Raw genomic sequence first — 22,536 nt, 5'->3', positions numbered from 1 at the left:
CAGATTTCCAGAGTATGTCAGCATTCTGAACTGGTACTGTTCAGGGGACTTCACTTGGCTCGTAATGTTAAGGGCAGCTACTCTGTGACACCTATGCAGTCTAGTAGCATGAAAGAATAAGAGCACTTTTCATGTCTGGGAGTATGCTTGTCATGGTATATTCTCATAAATTCAACAGGTTTTCAAATGAGCAGGTGTTCTATCACCCACAATGGTTCCAGACTGCAAAAATCTAGTAAGCCTGGATAACAAAGGAGGCAATGGAAAAATTTCAGAAATGCATTTTATGGCTTTGAAATGTTTTTAATAGCCACGCCCTGCTTGTTGTTGCCAAACTAAAGAATGTCCTTTCTCCATGTTAAGATTATGTTGTAGCAGAAGTTGGCTCTGTTTTCCCCCCACACACACTTTGCGCACTTTCAACTCCAAATCCATTTTTGCAATAATGGACTTTTTCAATTTTTAGCCCAATTTCTGAGCTATTTTATTAGCCAGAAGTATACTGATTTAAAACTTGTGTTCTGATTCTGTTTTGGATTTTGATATCAAATGATTCTGAGCACATGACATTTTAATGCAGTTTGTCTTTTCAAATAGATTTGCCTTCTAATACATGTGACAACAGGACTTTGCTCATCAGTTAGAGCGTACATTTCAGAGCAGTTGTTACCTAAAATATTATCATAAGGCATAAGAAAACACATGATTTAAGTTGCCTTTCATGAACATAATTAAGAATTAATAAGCTTGTACCAGTGGCTAGTCCTCAGATTTTCCACTGTTTTGCCTTTTGTGACCTGTGTTATTAAAAGTCCATTATTTTTACAGACTTTATTAAATTGGATCTTATTAAAGCATTCTATATTTGCATTTGGTCTTTCATAATTCATTATTATTATGACATTTACTTTTTACCATCAGATCTGAAAACATATCATAAGCTACCCTTTTCTCTTGAAAGAAATGCTAATTTCAAACAGTCCTCTAATGGAAGAGAAAAGCTTTATCAGTTTTTTCATTTATTCAAGATCGTGTTAAGAATACTAATGCTAGACTTCTGTATGCTAATATCTGAGCGCTTTTTTTGGTCAAAAGCGTAGAATTATTGTTTTTAGACCACACTAAGTATGAAACTGAAAGGGCTACTACTCTGAAAGAAAATACAATTCTAAAGTACAGTTTTTTTTTAATTTTATAACTTATTAAAACATTTTAATGTTTTCATTGTTAAATTATGATTCTTGTATGAATAATAGTAATTTTATACTTTTTTTCATTGTTTAAGTAATGTCCTTATTTATTTTAAAAAAATCTGTCGTCTTTGAAAAATGGTTATTGAATATTTTTTCTAGTTTTCTATTGATCAGAGAACAGTTTGCTAGATACTGAACAGAAAAATGGAATTCTCCATCAAATAAGTCACTACCATTGCCAGTTAAAGTTTATTATAATACCTCCCGTCTGGGGTCTATCATCTTTGAAAATGTGTTTTTTGTGATACATTTTGAGGGATAAGGAACTCAACAACTGAACACAGCAGCCCAGGTTTTAAGCAGTATATAGCTCTGAAGTAAATTGTCAAATTTTAATATTTCTTTAAGGAAGAGATTTGTATTAGCTGAATTCTTTCTAAAAAACCCACTATAACTTAAAGAAACTCTGCAATGTAAACTTATATTGTTTTTCTGTACTTTTTAGGTTTCTGACAATGTGCACTAGACACTTTGGAAGTGTTGTAGCCCAAACAATTCGAACTCAGAAGACGGATCAGTTTCCACTTTTCCTTATTATTATGGGAAAACGATCGTCTAATGAGGTGTTGAATGTAATACAAGGTATAATTGTTCCTTTATGGTGGGGACCTATTTCTTATATGGGTATTGAAACAGTTAGAAGACCTCTTTGTTGTTAATTCTTAGTCTTCATCATGAGATTTTTAAAATTTTTATTATTAACCTGTTACAGAACAAAAACTGCATTACAGAAAGATAAATAGCCATTGTACGTAAATATGCTGTGTAACGTAACACAAAAGGATTGAATTGTCATAATTGTAATAAAATCATGGCTTAATATTTTTTCAGATAGAGAATTACATTAATATTAATCTGTCTGGGCTAAGATTTCTAAAATAGGAGCTAAATATAGGCTCCTAAATCCATATGTAGGGAGCTGCATTGGTTTTTGTAAGTGCTGAGCACCGAGCTGCGATTAGCCCCATCATTTAGTGTGAGCTTATTTTGGCCCCAGTCCTGCAATCAGATCTGTGTGATTGGAGCCCTGTTGACTTTAGTGGGATTCCATTTGAGCATGAGCCTGCCTGCGTAGATCTGACTATAGAATGGAGGCCCTCAACAGACTCAAAGTTGCTAATATAATGTCCAAATAAAGGAGATATTGTGCTGCTTACCTGAGTAGTTCGTTCTTATTTAAGTAGTCCCAGTGACTTCATTGACACTATTCAGGTGAGAAATAGTTGTTTGGATGGTGCCCTTAGGCTGCAGTTCTTCAATAACTGCGAATTAAAATACATCAAAGAGGCAGAATTCCTTCCATCCCGTTGTTTTGCTTTACCCTTAAGCTTGCCTTTATGAAGTTCTGTGCTCATTTGCTTTGTTTCTTATACCTAGCTCCGTTCATTCTAGTCCCCTTGCATTTTCTTGGGAGAGTCTCAGCCTCAGGTCCCCTCTTTGGAGAAGGAAAAGCTGTTTGTTGTTGTAATCATTGGCTTCTCTCATTGCCCTTTTTTTCTGTAGAGTGGACAAGAGGGATAGTTCCTCTGGAGAAATCACCAGTGCTCCTTCCATCAGTTGGCCAGAAGACTTACTTTTTATTTATGCATGTGCATTCCCTTTTAACAAATCTGAACAGGCTATTTCTAAATCTAAGTTTTCCACCAACTGCCACAGACTTTATCTCCCCTAGGGACAATGCATGGTTAAATATTTCTGTGTTCTACCAAATCTGCTTATTCTGTACAAATTATTAAATAACTATATTATTTACTCTGGTTTATAGGCTCCACTTCAACCAGGTACTTAAACATGTGTGTGACTTTTAGCATGTGAGTTATCCCATTGAAGTCAATGGTGGTTGTTTGCTTAAAGTTAGGCATGTGCGTGAATATCTTGCTGAATCAGAGTCTAAGGATTGTTGTAAAATATTCCAGATTAGTCTCGTTCAGTCTCTGGGATGTATATTTCATTATGTGTGGGGATTTCTGATACTAGCTCCTTAAATTTTAAGATGGTGATCTACCCCAGTAAATGCATCCTTTTATTGTGGGACTGAAACTATAGCAAAAAAGTGACACATCAATTAAATGTTGCTGTGTTTTATGTTTTCTAGAGAAATGCAATATGAATGCCTTTTAGGATTGTATCATCAAATGCATAGTGCCCTCTGAAGTCATATGCATGTGTAGCAGGCCAAATACAATTGTTTCTGTTTGGGGAGTAGATGATTCTACTAATGAACTATAGAAAACCTTTCAGATTTAGACTAGGAGTAAATTTTCAAAAGCACCTTTTCAGAAGTGATGAAGGCACGTGAGAACCTAAGTTTTAATGACTTTCAATAAGCCTTATGCGCCTAAAGGCCTAAATCCATTTTTGGAAGATGGGAATTCAGCTCCTGAGTGTCTTAGGCATTCTTGAAAATTTTACCTCCGGTTACAAGTTCAAATCTCGCTCATGTTGACAGTAACTAAAATGTATTCTCATCTGAAGGCTGTGTAGTTGTTCGTGTTAGATGACTTTACAGTCTTTGCCTAATCCTAATGGACAAGTGGCCTCATACCAAAATCACCCTCACAAGTGGCACTAGTTGGCACTCTGGTTTTCAGTCACAGGAGAGAAAACAAAGACTACGTGGATCATGGTAGCAGACTGAACTGACCTTTCAACCGTATTGAAGAAGGTTGATATACGTTGCTAGGACAGCATGGGGAACCATTCAATGCAGGGGCCTGTGCTGGATTTGTTTTGTGCATAGATGTAGGACATCCCTCTCGAGAACTATGCAGTCTGGAATAGATATGCTGTAGGAGAAATAAAATTTATCACTGAAAACAAAACTGACTTTGACTTTAATGTTGAGTTGAATCGTTTGTGTGGGTTCAGAATGCTCTTTTTTCCAGATTTAACTCCTTTATTTTTAACCTAGCCACCAATAGAGTCTTAATAGTAATGTCCTCTGCCATGTGACCTAAGATTAGATCTACCTAGATAGATAGTGATATACTGTAGTTGCAAAAGGCTAAAAAAAAGTCCTTGATTCCTCACATATCATTCTTTTCTCTGATATAAGATGTGAAAATTATCAATAAAACTAAGTTAGAGATTCCACCAATCAGTACAAAAACAAATACTCTGATTTGTACCACTTAAAAATTAAGACTACATTTGCACTTGTCAGGGTTTGCTGTTGGAACATTTTAAAATTTTTAACCAAAAAGACAAATTAGAAATATTCTAATGAGATATTAGTATTTTCTAATCGCCCATTTTTCAAACACTAGTTATTCCTTATGGATTAATTCTAGAATGACTTTCCATTTTTAATAACTTTTATAATATGAAGTTCAGCTATCTTCCTTTGTTGCTAGGTAACACAACAGTGGATGAGCTAATGATGAGACTGATGGCTGCAATGGAGATCTTTAGTGCTCAGCAGCAAGAAGACATAAAGGATGAGGTGAGAGTTGACAGTTAGTGCAGATTCCTAACAGGTTTCGAGGATGATGGGGAATATAAAGGTAAACAAAAGACTTTTTGTGCCAGTAAAGTTTGTTACTTTGTGTTTTCATCCACATCCTTCCATCAGGGAGTAGAAAATAGTAAGTCTCCTTTGTGTATTTAGTTGGTTCCTTCAAAAGATCGTGCAATTTGTTACATGTTGGCTTTATTAGTCACTTTCAGGGTCTTTGTTTTCTTTTTCAGAATATTGGTTATGAGTAATAGTTTACATTTCCAATGGTGTTATACTAGGTTAATACAATCATACCAGGAAATGACAAAGACAGACACTCCCCATGCCTATCTTTAAAGTCACAGGTGGAAAACAAAAACAGTTTGACCTTTTTTTTAAATGCTTATATAGATATAGAAGGAATAAAGTACTCAGTTTAAAAGGAAGTGTTAGAACAAACAGACTCATAAAGTGCCATTGAATCAGCATTTGAAACAAAACGATGTGTAGGTGATAATATGAAGTTTTCAGAAACAGTCAGTGTTTCAATTACATAGAAGTAGACACAAGCCAGGTATACAGTAGAGAGATGTTTATCTGTTACTCTATAAATTGGGAGTGACATTTTGAAGTAATGAAGTACTTAGTTAGGAATTTGTAATAATAGGTGTGTTGCCATTCAAGATTATTGTTATCCTTGTGTATAGACATTGATTGACAATAATTCACTAAACACATTCTTCACATTTAAGTCTTGTGACTCATTAGTACCAGATTTACTGATTATGTTGTTTAATAATGTGAATGCACACTATCTGCATCTAGATTTCCCAGTTAATTTTTTCATCTTCGTTTGTGTTCTCCAAAACTCATTGATAAAGAAATTAACTTTAATTCCTTTAATACTAAACACAAATTTTAATATGAGGGTTACAAGACAAATCCAAGGCATAGTATAATTGAATTTTTGATTGCATTTTAACTGCAAATAGGCTGGTTTTTTATTTATTTATTTTAAGTACCTTCATGAGAAGATAAAATTCAGGTTACAAGTGAGAGTACTGAGGAAGATTCTGAGATCTGAAAACTGTGTTGAATTGTTCAGTATGTGAAAATCTAGATTTTGTATCAGCAAAGCAGCTGAGTATAGAGTGTGGTGTTATTGTTATTGTAAAGATGTACAAGAAATTTCAAAACTAAAATGATAACTGTGTCTTATGCTTCTAATTAAAATCAAATCAATGATTTATTTTGATGGATGCTTCTAGAAGCTTACTTCATTGGGCTTTTTAAAATTTAACTAACAGAGATTCTGTACTGTCTTTGTTAACTGAATGATGGAGAGTGATCGCTACACTATTGCATGCAGGGAAATCCACCTGTTGCTTCAAACTAACTAGTAGTATCCTAAAAAGTCTAAATTTCTGGCGCTATAAGAAGGTGGGATTAATGTCACTCATTTTTACGTCTACTGGTGAGAATAACCATACATCATAACACTGTTATATTTAGAACAAGAACAGTCTGCCTACTAACTGCAAATTCACTAATGCTCTTTGGGGAGTTACATTAGGGTTGAGAGAGCAATAAAACAAAGTTTATTTAAGATTGTAACAGGATCCTTAACATACCTCGGTATGTCCTTATATTATTCCATATAAGTCGTGTAAGAGCCTTCGCTGGACTGGGAACCATTTACAGATGATATTTATAAAACACAATACCAAGGCACAAACAAGTAAGCTCATGACATGATGGCTATAATGCTTTGAGAGCATCAGATGAAAGGTGCTGTCTACGTATGAAAATGTAATTTTTATTATGGCAGCTTTTAGCATGGAATTTCTTGAACCTCTATTGGTTCATGTATTTCATCTCCCAGGTTTTCTAAAACTCTGACTCCCATTCATGTGAAACCTTTCCATTAACCTGACTGAAAACGAGCGTTATGACAAAGTGCAGCACTCATACTAACTCCAGCTCAGTTGCATGATTATACTTTCTCATTTGTTTAAGTGGGAATCCATGCACCAAATTGAACTCACCTTACCCATGACTAGTCACATGACTAAGGTGAGCAGGGTTTGCTTCTAGATTTGTAAATAGTGTTCGTTCTGTCGCTGCTACTAGATATCAACATTTATAAAAATTACCTACTATACATGCCCATTGCTAAGTGAAATTTCTAAGTAGTTTCAAAATTTATTTTCTTTGTCTCTCATAGATAACATCAGCTAGATCTCTGTTGGGACTAATTTTCTGAAGCTATATGTTTCAGCTATTTGTTATAGGAGGTTCAGGTAGCAATGCCTATATTTAAAGTTGCAAAACACCTTTCCATTATAAGATTCTACTTTCACTTGCTTATAACTTTACCAAAATTACATAATTGAGGCTGAAATTTTCAATGGTGTTATCTGCCTCAGGCTGAACTTTTTTGGAATGTTTCAACTAAAATGGTCATTGCTCCCAAGAATGAGCTTAGGGGAAAAAAAATATGTATTTTCTCCATGTTCGAAGAATTCTTACAACAGTTTTTTTGAGATGCTCTAGCATCTCCATGCTTTGGAACAGAGACCTGAAATTTGGGGTGTGTCAGGGAGTCACCCTGGTGTCAGGGATGTGCCTTTTGATGTCCCTGTGATTTGCCCAAGTTATAAGCCTCTGAAGAATCTCTGTTAACACATGTTCAGTAGAAGTTATTAGCTACGTTCTCTGGAGATTCCATCTGCACTGAGCTTGTCCCATCCTTTCACAGCTCCTGTGTGGTGGCTTGACTGCAAATGCACCATCCACATAGAGCAACTGAGCATGTTCCATCCTACAGCTTATGGACGGAGCAGGACTTTCTCAGCAATTGTTCATCTTGGCTGCCAGCGATCACTGGCACAGGAACTGAGTGCTGGAGGACTGATTGCCTTGTGTTCTCATTGCTCACCCTGCTGATGCCAGGCAGTGAGGAGGAAACCTGGCTCAGCTACAGAGGGGTGAGGAACAGGGGGAGAGTGAAGAGAGCAGAGTGAGTGAATAACAGTAGGAGCTTGGAAGGTTAGTAGCAGGAGCTGGGTGAGAGAGAGGGATAGGAGCAGAGATGGACAGAAGAACTGGGAGAGATAAGAACAAATAGGGAAGAGAGAGCAGGAGCCATGGAGGAGTGGGAGGACAGCACCAGAGTGCGGAGGGAAACAGGGAAAATGGGCAAAAGCCAAGAATGGACAGGAATATGTGTTGGAGGATAGGAGTGCAGAGGAGACAGGTAGGATGGAATGGAGATTGGCAGGATCCAGGGGGATAGCAGCAGGTAGAATGTAGTGAGGAAGATGGACAGGGTCAGAAAACCTCAACCTCGAATCCCGAGTCTTACGTTCCTTTGCTGTTGAGTAAATAGTTGTGAATCCCACTAACAAAGTATGTGTCTTCATCTTGGGGATTTGATCTTAGATATTTGCTTCTCCCTAAGTATACAGAACTCCAGTTTTGTCACTACGAATTCTGCCTGTGTAAGATCTGCTACAATATATTGCTCTAAGAGCAGAATTTTGCCCATGTCTATCCTGGGCAGTGTTTCTCTCATTTTCCCCCGTTTCCTCAGCACTGTTAGCACACTGGAATGTGGCATTGTCTGCCTTGGAGATGGTAGATTGTTAATTAGTGAAAATATTTGATAAACTTTGGAGGCAAATTTACAAATGTTATGAATTCTGTGTCGCAGAGATATTTGACTATAACTTAGATGTATTTATTATAAAATAAACATAAAATGGGTAACCTCCAATGGCCTTGGAAGTAGAAAGTAAAATTAAAACAGTATTATGTAATGTATTATTTCAAAAAGGGAGTATTTAATACGTAGTATGTACATTATGTGCTTAACAGAAGGTGTTGGCATGAGAAGAAAAATATTGTCTTTTTTGTGGTCTGGTACATAACATGTAACTTTCTTATAAATCTTGTCCTTGACAACTTCTTATGTTCAAACATCAGTGCTTTTTTTCTTTTGTGTTGAAGACCTTAATGTAGTTACATGGAATTTCTTTACTAATATGACAATAGCAAACAGGATGTAGATTCCGGATTCTGTTACTGTTTTCTTAATAGCAACAGTAAGTCATCATAAAACCACAAGGGGATAAACAGAACATTCTTTTGTGTTTGAAAAGCCAGCAGTATATCTTAATTGTAAATAAAGACACAGAAGAACTTTTTACTACATGTGAGAACTGGATACACTTCCGATAATTAACAAAAATTCGCTAATGAGCAACATGGATAGTTGAACTTTACTTTTGTGATGGATTTATACCTGTATGCATAGAAAAGCTTCAAAAACACAGACACTTCATAATTCATGATAGCATAGCACATGTTGCATCCCCCTCTAGTGGTTGATCCGCTACAGGATAACTGCCTGGTACTACTGGCAGCTAATGAAGTCCCTTCTTTAGCTCAAGTGCAGGGGTGCATGTTATGGTGCTGAAGCACCAATTTAGAACCACGTCCCACTCACACGTCATTGGTTGGTATTGCAGGTGGGATGCTCAGCACCACAGCGCAGACCTCTGCTAGCTGAGTAAAAGGAGTAATTCCTTTAGTTGGTAATAGGAATGTAGTCAGAAAAATGTTGTGCTTTAGTATCAATGCTTTAAGATAATTTACTAGTTTTGCTTCATTGGATTTTTATGAGAGTGATTTGGAAGCATATTTTTAATATGAAGTGCAAAAATCTCACCATTTAATTAGCTAATTGGATTTCACTTCTGGGTTTGTTTGTTTGCTTTTGATTGATTAAACTTTTTTCTTAGAATCCTAAAAGAATTGCTTTACAGAAAATTAAAATATATTTCATTTATTTGTATCCGTAGTCATGATGATTGGATTTCCTTGTCTCAGGACAGAGGGGCAGACACTGTGCATTTCGATAGTTGTAGCTGGGTTGGATGTTGGTGAGGAAAGAGGCTGGTTCTTTTCAGCCACCCTCTCTTCCTCCTTGTTTACTCCCTCTACAGGTAGCCAACTCCTGCCTTCCCTGGCTTCTCTGCCCCATCAGTCCCAGGCAGGCAATTAAATACCATCCCTTCCCTCCCTCTCCAACTAGCTCCAACGCACTACCCATACTTGGCTTGCAAAGATTTTGGGGACCCCAATGCATATGTGCCATGTCACCATGCTGACCATCTGTCATACTCTCTTATCTAGCACAGCATTGAATATGCCACCTTCATCTGCCTTCTGATACTGAATTGGCCATGCTACAGTTCAATGGGTTTATAAGGCATAATCAGCAGTATGGCATTATTGAGTGCATGTTAGCATGGCAGATTCAGTAAAGAGGCCAGCAGAAGGAGATGGCAGGTTTGAGCCCAGCACAAACAGTCACTGCAGGATGAAGGAAGCAGATTGACTTGACTAAGAGGTGAATGGTCAGACTGTCGTCAATATAACCAGTTCTAGAGAACCATAGACCAACCCCACGGATATGTGAGGTTAGATCAATGGATGGATATAAACATAGGCATATGATGGGTTCCCTTGGGGTGCCACCTGGAACTGGGCTACCACTGAGCCCTCTGACCCACCACCCTGAGCTCCCTGTCACGCTGTACTACTGTCCTATCCTGGTCCAAACCCCAGCCACTATAAATGTATTATCCAGTTCACCTCCCCATCAATGTGGAGAGGAATATGCAACAACCTTTGCCCCTTGAGGTACAATTTCCCATGCACTTCACTCCAACTTACTGGTTTAGATAAAGTAAAAACAAGTTTATTAATTACAAAAGATAGATTTTAAGTGATTATAAGGGATAGCAAACAGATCAAAACAGATTACCTAGCAAATGAACAACAACCGCAAACTAAGCTTAATATACTAGACAAACTGGATATGAATTAGCAGATTCTCACCCTAACTGATGGTACAGGCAGACTTATAGATTCTTAAGGCACAAGCTGCATTAGCTTTATAGCTTGGGTTTCTCAGGTCTTCATACACAGGCTAAAAATCCCTTTAGCCTGGATCCAGCACTTCCCCCAGTTCAGTCTTTTTCCTCAGGTGTTTCCAGGAGTCTTCTTGTTTGGGGAGTGAAGACCAACAAATGTCACTCCCTGCCCTATATAGCTTTAGCATATGACAGGAATCCTTTGTTCCAAAACTTGGTTCCCAGACTGGTTTGTGGAAAAATACTGACATCTCAAGATGGAGTCCAGAGACATGTGGTCTGGTCACATGTCCTTGCAGTGTTATAGCATCCATTGTTTACAGGCTGTCCATAACATTCACAGGAAGGTTAAGTTCTTTCAGGGTCTATTGTCTTCGCTGATGGGCCATCAGCCCTGTCTAACTTCTTCATTGTTGTACCAGAAAGGCTAGCTGTGGGTGTAAGAATGATTGAAATACAGATACATAGTCAATGGCCCTAACTTTAGATACAAATATGATACTTGCATGCTAATATGATGATCATATTCAGCAAATCATAACTTTTCCAATGACACCTCATATGACCCATGTTGTACAAAATGCATCATAATTATGCCATAATCCTATCATCATCATATCACTGTGAAGAATATGGGGTCATTGTCGCAAGGCACACACAAAATGAAGGGATTTCTTTTTCTCTCCCCCTCTTTCTCTTCTTTTTCTTCCCTTTTTGGGCCTGGCAAACTAAAATGAGGTACTTATCTATCTGGTAGACAGGATGATGGGCCAGTATGACCCTACTGAAACAAGGAGTTGCATTTGGCACTTTCCTGCACGAGAGAAAGCGACTGTGTCCCAAGGAAAGATTCAACTATGCTTGTTCCCACCGCTAGCCTCTGGTGGTGGTTATACCAGAAGCAGCGTTAAGTTCTTTCAGAAGATCTGTAGGAACAATGCCAATGGATGCTACACTAGTGATGTCATGAACCAGTGCATACCACTGGCTGTTCTAGCTATGCCCCCTCCCCTGGCCAGCACTACCCACTTCTGGAGATGAACTGTCACCTTTGGGCCTACCACAACCTTCCATGGAGCGTTTTCTGCTCCTGGGGGAGCCCTGAACCAGAAACTGGCAGAAGCTGGCACAGTGTAGGCCAACAAGTCAATAGGCCTTTTCAGTAGACTGAACCTGATGGGGCTGCATGGCATTCCTCAGTCCTCAAAGTACTGATCTGGGAAAAGCAAGAAAAAATAGTAATAATTTAATATGCCTTTTGTGTTTGGGGTGTGTACAGTGCTAAAAAGATATTGCCTCAGCTTCTTTGTTTACGTTTGTTGGCTCTCAATTTGATTGTTGACTGATCATTTCAGCATTGCATGAATGTCAAGAAGAGAGTCTGAATTTGTCACATATGAAACTAATGTGAAAAGATCCATGATTAAATACTGGCATTAAAATACAACACACCTGTTCTGAGCCTATCCTAAACATTTTTTCCTTTCTTGCCTGAGGAGGAGACTTCTCAATGGATTACAGTAACACTTTTTGACAAGCTTATACTGGGTGGAGTTCCCATGTAATGACATGGCTCATTTGATGATATCTCAGTAATGCATTCTTTTTATTTTTGCTGTCAAAATTTATTACTGTAAAAGCATTGACTGTTACACAGCTGGTCCAACTTCTTCACATGTTATTTAAGTAACAGTAGGTCTAACATAGTGTTTATTTTTTTTAGTTATGCAACATTAATGCTCTTGCTTTTGGATTAAACTTCAAGGTATATAGATTTTATCTACAATTGCTTGAAAAAGCACTTTATTTTTACAAATCCAAATTAAAATTTTCCATTCACTCTAAATTACCCTCAACTGACACTTCACTTTTACTTGCAAAAAAAAGAATATCTGTCTAAGAACTTTTTAAATGGAAAAACTGTTGTAAAGAAATTACAATTGACACTAAGCCTTGCCAAAGTGTGGAAATGCAAAGTCAAAGGCATTCATTTTGATCATAGGTCACACTTGTTTCCCTAGTTATTGCTATGGTCTGAGCGGGAAATAGCAGGTTTGTTTTCTATGTAATTGCTGGATGGAGATTTGAATATACAAAAAAAGAAGCCACGAATACACCCTAATTTCACAGCAGAAGCTATTTATAAAAATATGTTCGTATCTGTGTTCATCCAGAAACTCTGTCTTTAAAACAATGATTCATTTGACCTAGAATAATATGTGCTGTTTTCATAACTCTGTACTCAATCTCCCTACTTCAACATCACTACTCTCACAGGGAAAAAAACTACCTGAATTGTAAATGGCAGTTTTCTGCATTAACTACAAGACCTGAAATAGTACATACTCTCCCATGCTGCCGACCAGGTTGTAAGCCCCAGATTTTTAGTAGATTTAGGCATTGCGGTATTCTGCATTGCAATACCTAGCCGTTTTAGAAGCATACATCTCATTTTCAAAAGGGATTTAGGCACATAGAAAGCAAAATCCCATTGACAGTGGGATTTAGGATCCCATGCCTCACTCCCTTTTGAAAATAAGATTTATGCTCCTAAACCAGTTGAGTGTTGCAATGCTGAGTGCACCAACACTGAAATAAATACTTAAAAAAATCTGGGGCCAAATATCCAGGAGGAGCGACTCTTGGGGATCCTTAATTTATAGTGTTTTTCCTAACTAATGCACAAAATTCAGCAGTTTGCCATGAGCTTTGCAGTCTCTGGTGTGAAGAAGTGAGGTTCAACTGTACTCCCTTCTCTTTATCTCTTCCTTCTTCCATTGTTTAGTCCTGTCTCCCCACCTTTACTCCCCACATTATTGCCCTTGCCAATGACTTGATTCTGGTACCTTCACCACTCCAAAATGAGCCATTGTCCACTTCTTTCTTCAGCAAACCCTTCTCTGGTGCTGCCAGTATAGTAACTGCCTTCGCATATGTAACTGTCCCTTGTTCAGCAAAGTGCTCGGGAAAGGAGCCTTCTGTCATCTCGCCAGTGACTTGGTACACAACAAGGATTCCATTTCTGCATTCTAAAACAACCTGATTGGGACAAATGTGGGTTTTTTCCTCCCCAGTGTAATGTTCCATAGTAAGTTTTGCTAAAGGATTTCTCTCCTTTAAAAAAACAAACAAACAAACAAAAAAACGGAAAGTCCATTTAAAACAAATGATCAACGCTAAATTGTTGTTTTGTCCTAGGTACCATTTACAGTGTAAGTATGTCATCTCATTTGTCATATGAATGTCATAACCATTGGCATCATTTCTGTGGTTCTCACATGCAAAATGCAATTTTGCATGCACTTTTATATCATATGTATTTCACACCATATGTGTCTAAGTTATACAATGTACAAATCTGTCCTCTTCAATGAATCAAACTAATGCCTTCATTGCACTGGTTTGTTTAGACAAACTGGGTGTTTTTCATAAATACTCCCAGGAATAGCCTGAAGCATTTGTAGTTTTTTAACTTCAGGAGTGGTTCAGTGAAATGAAGAGTTTATTTCAAATAATCTTTCAGCATTTGTAAATGCTACTTTCTGGCTTACATTCCCAGAGGCAGCTCTGCGGGTTCTGGTGCCCTGTGCAAACATGCAAATCTCCAACTCATAGTCATCTACTCAAGTTTTGCTGTCCTGAAGGTTTGATTGTGATTACTCCTTCTTCCCTTATGATAGAACTGACCCTGCTGGACAATCCATGAAGTAAGGTCTGGCACAATTCACTAAGGTAATCTCCATGCAAAACAGAGATCTAGAGTTAAATCCTGACCTCCTACATAACAGGCCACAGGAGTGCCAAAGTTAGATGAAAACCCCCACAACATTAAGGCATGCTGATTTTCCACCAAATCATCCCATCAAAGGGGCAGAGTTTGCCATCCCATGTAATTGGAAGGACCATAGGAATTGCTATTCCAGATCAGACCAGAAATCCACCTAGACCTGTATCTGACAATGACTGCTAACAGTGCCAGAAACACTGCTGTGGACAATTACAGAATTATTTCATAGGGAAAGTTTCTTCCTGAGTCTGCCTGTCACTTTGTGGTTGGCTTAGGCCTACAAGCATCTTTTCTAAAAGTATTTATTATTTTTTTTATCCTCTCTAGTGTAACTTTGGGTGTTCTCATCCATATAATGTCTAATTCTTTTTCCGATTCCTGCTGATCGGTTTGTGTCCAAAATCTTGTAGCAGTGAGTTCCATAGATTAAATATGTATTGTGTGAAAAAATATTTCCTTTTAAATTTGTTGCCTTTCAGTTTCATTAATATCCCCTTGTTCTTGTATTATGAAAAAAGTCAACAGGAACACACTATCTAATTTCTCTAGAGTCTTCATTAATTCAGTGTAATTCTATTATGTCTCTTATTTGCTGCCTCTTTAAAATGAACAGTCCTGTTTTTTTTCAGTCTTTGTTCATATGGAAATCTTTCCAGACTTCTAATTTTCACCTGTGACTGAACTGCTTCTACTTCTGTTAAATCCTTTCTTGACATGGGGTGACCAGAACCAAAAGCACCATTCTATGTTGGAATGTACCCAGGATTTATATAGTGGCATTACACTGTTTTCAATATTTTTTCTAACTAATTCCTTATGCCCCCTAATGCTTGTTTTGGACCAGCATGGCACACTGAACAGATGTTTTCCCTGAGCCCTCCTCAGTGGCACTCAGGTTTTTTCCTAAGTGGCTGCAGTTCACTGAAAAACAGAGAGGCCTTCTGGCCCTGTCAATTATCCAGTACCCATAAGGGTGGATCTTGAGGCATCCATGGAGAGCTGGGGCAATCGTGGAGTCCCATTGTCTCCATTCTGCTGCTTCCTAGATCTGCATTCACCATGGCAGCACAACTCCTTTAAATGTGAGTACCTCCAACTCTGGCAGCATGGAGCAGGCCTCCATGGGAGCTGACAGGTTCTTTTTCATTTCAACGGCTCCAAATTCCTTCAGTTCGACTCACTGGCTGTTTGCTCCAATCTCTCTCCACCCCTTGCCCTCAGAGCCCCTACTCTTCTAGCGTAACCCTCCATTCTTCAGCCCCTCCTTTTCTTCCTCTCGCCATCACCCCCTTCCTTCCTTCCTTCCTCCTCCCTCAGTGTCCCCATTCCCTTCTTTCTCCCCTCTCCTCTCTCTCCCACTCAGAATACGTTGGGGGTTTTTTAAGGATGGGGTATTAACCATCCGTTACTGATCACTTGGCTTGTAGGTTGTCTCTCCCCGCCCCCTTCGTCTTGCCTGTTCAGATTATAAATTCATCAAGGTAAGAATGGGAGCTTCCTTTTTTGCTGAAGTCAATGGAAGTCATGTGAGCTCATCCAAAAGCAGAATTTAACTGTAAATTGGTACTTGTATGAACAGAGGGTGTTTTGTTTTGTTGGTTTAATTCATTTTCTTTGTATGTAAATCCATCCTCACTTGCCTGGATTTTCCTTTGCTGCATACATAACAAAGTGCCTGCTCTGACTTGTGTAAGAACAGTAGAAGAACCTCTATCCAAATGAATGACTCTTTTATGAGTACTGTTGTTGTTAGGTTTTCTTTTTGCAACACTGGGGCTTTCTTTGTATTGCAGAAGCTTTTTATAGGATAAGAGAATATATTTTCTCTTGAGAGATCTTCAAAAAAGAATCTTGAGGGAATAATACTGTTCAGTTCTCCATGAAAGAAGGATAACAATGTAAAATCTTAGAGTTAACTTTTACTTGAGCTTAAAAGTAAGACAGATATTTTCATCCACTTCTTATTTGGTTTTTACTTAATTTTTTATTTTATTTTATTTACTAAAAAGAAGACAAGCTAATATTATCCCAGGCATGCCTGGGATAATAGCTGCAATCTCACTACCCCTTCAGTATTTTAAAAGGGCTTCCTTCCACATAAGCTGTCAGTTAAAAATCTTATTATATCATCATTCTGACACCAAATGGAAGTATAATGACTTTTTGACATTGGATGATGTAACATTTCTGAGTGACAGCTGAACAATGAGAAATTCCAGCAGCTGTACTTTATATTCGAATGGTTAGCTTTGTGAATTGTACTATAATTTCCTCTCAATCTACTCGTGTACAGTCAAAGAGCTATTACACTTGTTTCATACAATTACTATTTTATTTTCAAAGAAAAGGTTTGCTTTCCACAATTTTTGTGGCATCTCAAGCACCACTGCTTTTCCTCAATTGAGATATATGCGCACACATGGTTATAATATATAATACTATATATTTCATATGTCTGCTTACATAATGTGTGTATATTATATTAATGGTAATAGTAATGATCTCCGGTATGATTAAGATCATGTTTAAGATCTTGTTCACACATTATGCTTTTGAACCAGTGCAAGATAAACTTTCAGTATCCTAATTTTGCGAGCAGCCTTAAGTGAACAATATTGTTAGACTGCTGTCAAGGAGGTGAAATGTCACTTGCTGTCCATTGACTTGTGAAGCACTTAGCAAGTGTAGCTTGAAAAAGTAAATTTATTTAGTTGTGATGCAAAATGGAATCATGCTTCCATAATAAAATAAACTTTAAAAATATGATATTAAAGCAAAGTGTTTGAAAAATGTAATCATTGCTGTTTGTGGAACTTCATGCTCCACCGTAATAGTGAACAGAACAAAGCTTTTCTTAAAAATTCAAACTTATGTGGGAAAAAGTATATAGCTGCTAAGTGAATCATTGAAAAATATTAGTGAGTGGTTTTCAGTTTTGCTAACAAGAAAAATCTGATTTTCAGCTTTACAAAATGGTAAAATATGCTCATTAAAATAGTTGCACAGGAATTTACAGCCAAATTCTGCACAGCTCCCATTGATTTCAGCAGGCATTGAGTACATGTAATTGAGACCAGAATTTGGTCATTAGCAAAGATTTTTAAATGGTGTATGCATTAATATACTTAGAGCAACTTTATCAAAAATTCAGCAATTTTAATTGAAATAACACAATCAATGTACTCATACTTTGACCTTACAAAACTTACATTTGTTTTTAAAAATTGATGCCTTTTTTCTCATAATTTTCAATCTGCAGAAACAATTTGGATGTGACTGCATGCTCAGTTAGTCCTAGATACAGATGTATTGTGCAGACCTGAACCAGAATCCCACAGCTCACAGTTCTGTCGGGCTGAGAGAGAGAGACCCCCATGAAATATCCACTGCTCGAAGGCAGAAGCCATGGGGTTCTTATTGCACCTCCTCTACTAACTGGTGTTAATATATTTGTGCAATTTGTAACATTGTTATTATTGACCAAGGCCTCCTATACCTACTCTAGGAAACACGCAAGTAGATTCCCCCACTCCACCCCCAATTTTTAGTTTTTAACAAATAAGGTTGCATGCGGTATCTTCTGGAAGAGCCGGAAATACAACCAAGGTCTCTGATATGAAAGAGCTACGTTTCATCCACTTTGCTCCACCACCTTTCAGAATGATTGAGCCAAATGTATGTGCTTGGCTGTGCAGTTCAGGATATGGGCATTTACCTATACAATTAATACATGAAACTTGACTCACTTTCACTCTTATTAATATCTAACTTATGTTCTGTTTCTGATGCACTAGTAGGAAATTATTTGATTTTGTAGCAGTAACAGAAGGATATTATTTGACTTTTCCCTTTAAGAAACAACTGGGTTTTTTTACCTTTATTAGTATTTCTTTATTATATAAACTGTGGTTTGTATAATTTTATAACAATACCTTGTGTCGTTGGACTGGAACTCAGAAAATCTGAGTTTAATAGCTAGCTCTGCCCCAGATTTTCTGTGTGACTTTGGGCAAAACATGATCCATCTGTGCCTGAATTCCATCGTAAATCGGGGTCTTACAAAGCAGTTCTCAACTAATGTACTCTTTCTTTGATAGATGAAGAAAATCTTATAAGATTGTTGGTTTACAGGCACAGTAACACAACTAATAATTTTCTTTACTTTCTGCGTCCTTTCACTATTACACATTGGTAGCTCCTTTGACAAGTGTTTTCTTCTGGTCCTCTCATTACATTGTCATGTCTCTTTTGTTTTTGTTTTCTGGCAACAAAAATGAGTCATCCTCACTGCTTTGTGTGATGTCTCTGGAGAAGAGACTTGGCTAGAGTAGTGAACTACATTTTAAATGAAAAGAACCCAGTATACAGTATGGAAATTTTATCCAGGGTGTAGCTGCGAACCACTAAAGTATTATAGCTTTACCAGAATACCTTCTGACTTGTTTGTTCTTGCAAAGTAGTAGTAAAATCAACTAATAGCCATGGTTCTCAACCTTTTTTTTTACCCAGGCACTCCTAAACTTAAATACACAAACCTGCGGACCTCCAACCAGAGGCAGCATGTAGGGTAGGCCACCTGCCTCCATAGGTTTCTGCCTTCCATTTGGCCCTCCTCTCTGAGGTGCTGATATAGCAGGGCAGAGAAATGCTGTGTCTCCTTGGCTAGCTGCTGCCTGCTCGTGGAATCAGTGGCTGTGAAGCAACCCCTTCTGATTGCAGGGGGAGATCTCTTTCTGCAGTGATGCTGCAGTTTTAGGTTGAGGCCCACCCCCAACCCAGACAGGCTGGGTGGCCCACTGAGGTCTGTCAGGGGGTGGAAGTGGTGCTCCCTCTCCAAGCCCCACCTAGGGTTGAAGCCCAGTTTATTTTGGTGGACACCCTGAAACCTGCTTGTGGCCCCTCAGGGGCCCCGGACACTTGATTGAGAACCAATGGACTATAGCATAGCACAAATATATGCATAGAAACATTTTATTTGATTACATCTTTTTCCTAGCTAAAAAGGCTAGATGCTAGTGCTATCTAGTCTACCTAGGAATTTGACTTTAAGATCCAAGTATGAACAGTAGTACTTGGTCTCTGCCATGTAATTGTTTACCTCTAGATTTAGGTTTAGCTATGGGATTTCACATCTTTCTATCAGGATCAGCTAGTCATGCATAATAAATCTTTACATTCCTGACATCCTTTTCATAACCCATCCTCTATGAGGATGTTCACTGCCAAGAATAGGAGGAAATAAGCTATTAGGAAAATGCTTGAAACTAATATCAGAATGCTTGAAAAAAAACCCTACAGTGTCAACCTTTTTGGAAGTTCTTCCCTCTCATCCAGCAGACATAATTTAAAGCAATGGGTAGTGTGCTCCATTTGAAAGAATTATTCAATATTCTGTGAAATAAGTCATAGTTTGCTGTAAGTAAATAGATTCCATCTTTGGCACAAATAATTGTTTGTGAACGTTGTTTCCTGTTCTTTTTTCTTTGATTCTTATTTTGCATTTTAAAACTGTCAATGTAGTATTTCTTACCAAAGTTCTGGTTTGGGATTTGGCATTTGTGGTGAGAGTTTTGGTAGACAGTTTTTTACAATCTTGAAACCTGCCTTTAGTTAACTTTTTGACTTTAAGTAGTCTAATGGAATTACATTGTTAAATTAGGCCTCTTGTTCTTCTGAGAAAAGAAAGAAGCAGTAGTTTGCACCTGACCTTTCAGTTTTCCCTAAGGTACCACTGGACTTTGGAGTGACCTTTGAAATTCAGTTAGAGTTTGATGTACCAAGTTGCAAAAATTGAAAGTTAAAAAGGTTCTCTCTCTGAAGCAAATGTTAGGAAGGTTTTCAAAATGCCTCTCTTCCCCCAGACTATCTGTGACTTGTCTTCTCTCAATAAGCTAGTTTGTGACCATTCTGTTTCTCACAATCTTAAGGTGAATTTGTGATATACATAAGGGAGTCCTCAAGATGGCAAAAGAAGAGTGTTCTGCTTTCAATTATGACCCACTCTTCAAGAAGAGTAGGGAATAGCTTCTGTAATGTTCAAGAGGCCTTCTTCCCTTTTGAGTAAAGTACAACACGTGTTTAATTCTTTGAGAGACACCCAATAATTGAATATCCACTTGTCTCATCAAGTTTCTTCTTGTTTGGGTTTACCTTCATGTGTCCCTGTGTGTCAGAAGCACAGCATACTAGGTCAGGAAGGGTAGGAGGGAAACAGGTTATTCACAATGGCTAGAATCCTTGTTCATCGCTGCAAATATTACTGTTGTAACTTAAGTTCTTCTTCGAGTGGTTGTTCATGTCCATTCAAAGTATGGGTGTGTGCGCGCTGTGTGCACGCCAGCCAGAAGATTTTCCCCTAGCAGCGTCTGTAGGGTCGGCCCTGGCGCCCCCTAGAGTGGCGCCACTACGGCGCCCTATAAAGGGGCCTGCCGACCCTCCACCCCCTCAGTTCCTTCTTACCGCCGGTGATGGCTAGCTGGAACTTCTCTTGCACATAGAAAGTTAGCAGTGTCCTATCCTTGTGTATAGTCCGTGTATATAGTTGTGTTATAGCTACTTTACTTAGATCATTGTATATAGTTCTTCGTAGTTGGGGGGTTCCCCCCCAAGTTTTCGTCGCCCGCTGGGGCATGCCCGGGTCTCCCGGGTTTAAACTCTGCAAGGACTGCGGGAAATTCATGCTCAAGAGTGACCCGCACTCTGCTTGTTTGAGGTGCCTCGGACAGAGCCACCAAAAGGACCGGTGCCCTATCTGCAGAGGCTTTCGCCCGAGAACTCTCAAAGACTTAAGGGTCCTCCTGATGGAGGCTGCCCTTCGGCCACCCTTGGACCCAGAGCCGACCGAGGTGGTGCCCAGCACGTCTTCCTCGGTGCGGAGCACCCCGGCACTGGCATCAGGACTTAGAGCCCAGCCCAAGTCGTCTAAAATTCGGCACCAGACGGAATCGAGTCATAGTAAGTCGGCCTTGGTGTGGCACCGCTCACCATCGCCAGTGCCCGCCAAGAAGAGAAAGCCGGTGAGGAAATGGTCTCCCCACCAGGATCCGAGGCCGAGGCCGACGCCGCCCGCGGGTGCAAGCAGACAGGCTGGGCTACAGCCCTCAGCTGCTCCGTTGACTCCCGCACTGCAGAGAGGGCGGTCGAGTCCAGACCGGCCTAGATCCCCAGACCTCAGTGAGATTTGCACCTCTCTTTGACATTGGAGGCATTCGAGGCGGCCTCAGACTTGATGGGACTCCCGCTGCTGGCCTCCCCGCAACGTAGGGAGTTGCCTACCGCGGCCCATCCCCCGGTACAATCGAGGGGCAAGCCGGCCAGGCTGTCGCCTCCCTCCCCTACTGCCAAGAGAACGGAACAGCGCTATTTCGTCCCCTCTAGAGGGCACGAACACTTGTACACCTACCCCCGCCCCCCCCCCGGACTCCCTGGTAGTGAATGTGGCCAATCAACAGGAGCATCAAGGGTGTCGGGTCAACACCAAAGCAGAGATGCTAAAAGACTCAACCTCTTTGGTAGAAAAGTGTACTCCACGGCAGGCCTACAGCTCTGCATTGCCAACCAACAGGCAGTTGTAAGCCGATATGGTCATAACGTGTTCAGCCATGTCGAAGTTTACGGAGCTTCTTCCCCAGGACTTGAGGTCAGAGTTTTCGGCCCTGGTGGAGGAGGGGAAGCTGATCTCCTGAGCCTCTCTCCAGGCTGCCTTAGATGCGGCGGATTCAGCCTCGCGCACCCTGGCCACAGGCCTGGTCATGCAGCGGAGGGCCTGACTCCAGGTCTCGGGCCTGCCGTATGAGGTCCAGCAGACCATTCAAGACCTCCCCTTCGAAGGGCAGATGTTATTTTCAGAAAAGATGGACAAACGTCTGTATAGCCTAAAGGACTCGCAGGCCACGCTTCGCTCGCTGGGCTTGCATACCCCGGCAACCCAGCGCAGGCACTTTAGGCTGCAGACGGCCCCACTCCCCTACCAGCCTCAGACTCGCCAGGAGCTGGGGCACAGGTGGGGCAGAAATGGCGGGAGGCGTCAGCAACGCCACCCCTCCAGCCAGGCATCTGGTCAATCGAGACCACCATCGGGCCCTAGATCCACTATTTGATGGTACGGTTGAGGTCAACCTA

General features: G+C 39.5%; 1 protein-coding gene across 3 annotated transcripts in view; it reads left to right on the top strand.

Annotated features, from left to right (window-relative positions):
- Nucleotides 1-22,536, top strand: part of FAF1 (Fas associated factor 1) — a 320,055-nt gene that overhangs the window by 251,966 nt on the left and 45,553 nt on the right. For all 3 annotated transcript variants that reach the window (XM_032767242.2, XM_032767249.2, XM_032767254.2), the window contains 2 exons: nucleotides 1,699-1,835; nucleotides 4,607-4,695. In XM_032767242.2, the coding sequence (XP_032623133.1) occupies nucleotides 1,699-1,835; nucleotides 4,607-4,695 (226 nt within the window). The remainder of the gene's footprint in view (nucleotides 1-1,698; nucleotides 1,836-4,606; nucleotides 4,696-22,536) is intronic.

The sequence above is a fragment of the Chelonoidis abingdonii genome, chromosome 7 (genome assembly GCF_003597395.2).
Source record: "Chelonoidis abingdonii isolate Lonesome George chromosome 7, CheloAbing_2.0, whole genome shotgun sequence".
NCBI lineage: Eukaryota > Metazoa > Chordata > Testudines > Testudinidae > Chelonoidis > Chelonoidis abingdonii.
The sequence above is the reverse complement of the archived record's forward strand: the minus strand, read 5'-3'. Positions and strand labels throughout refer to the sequence as shown.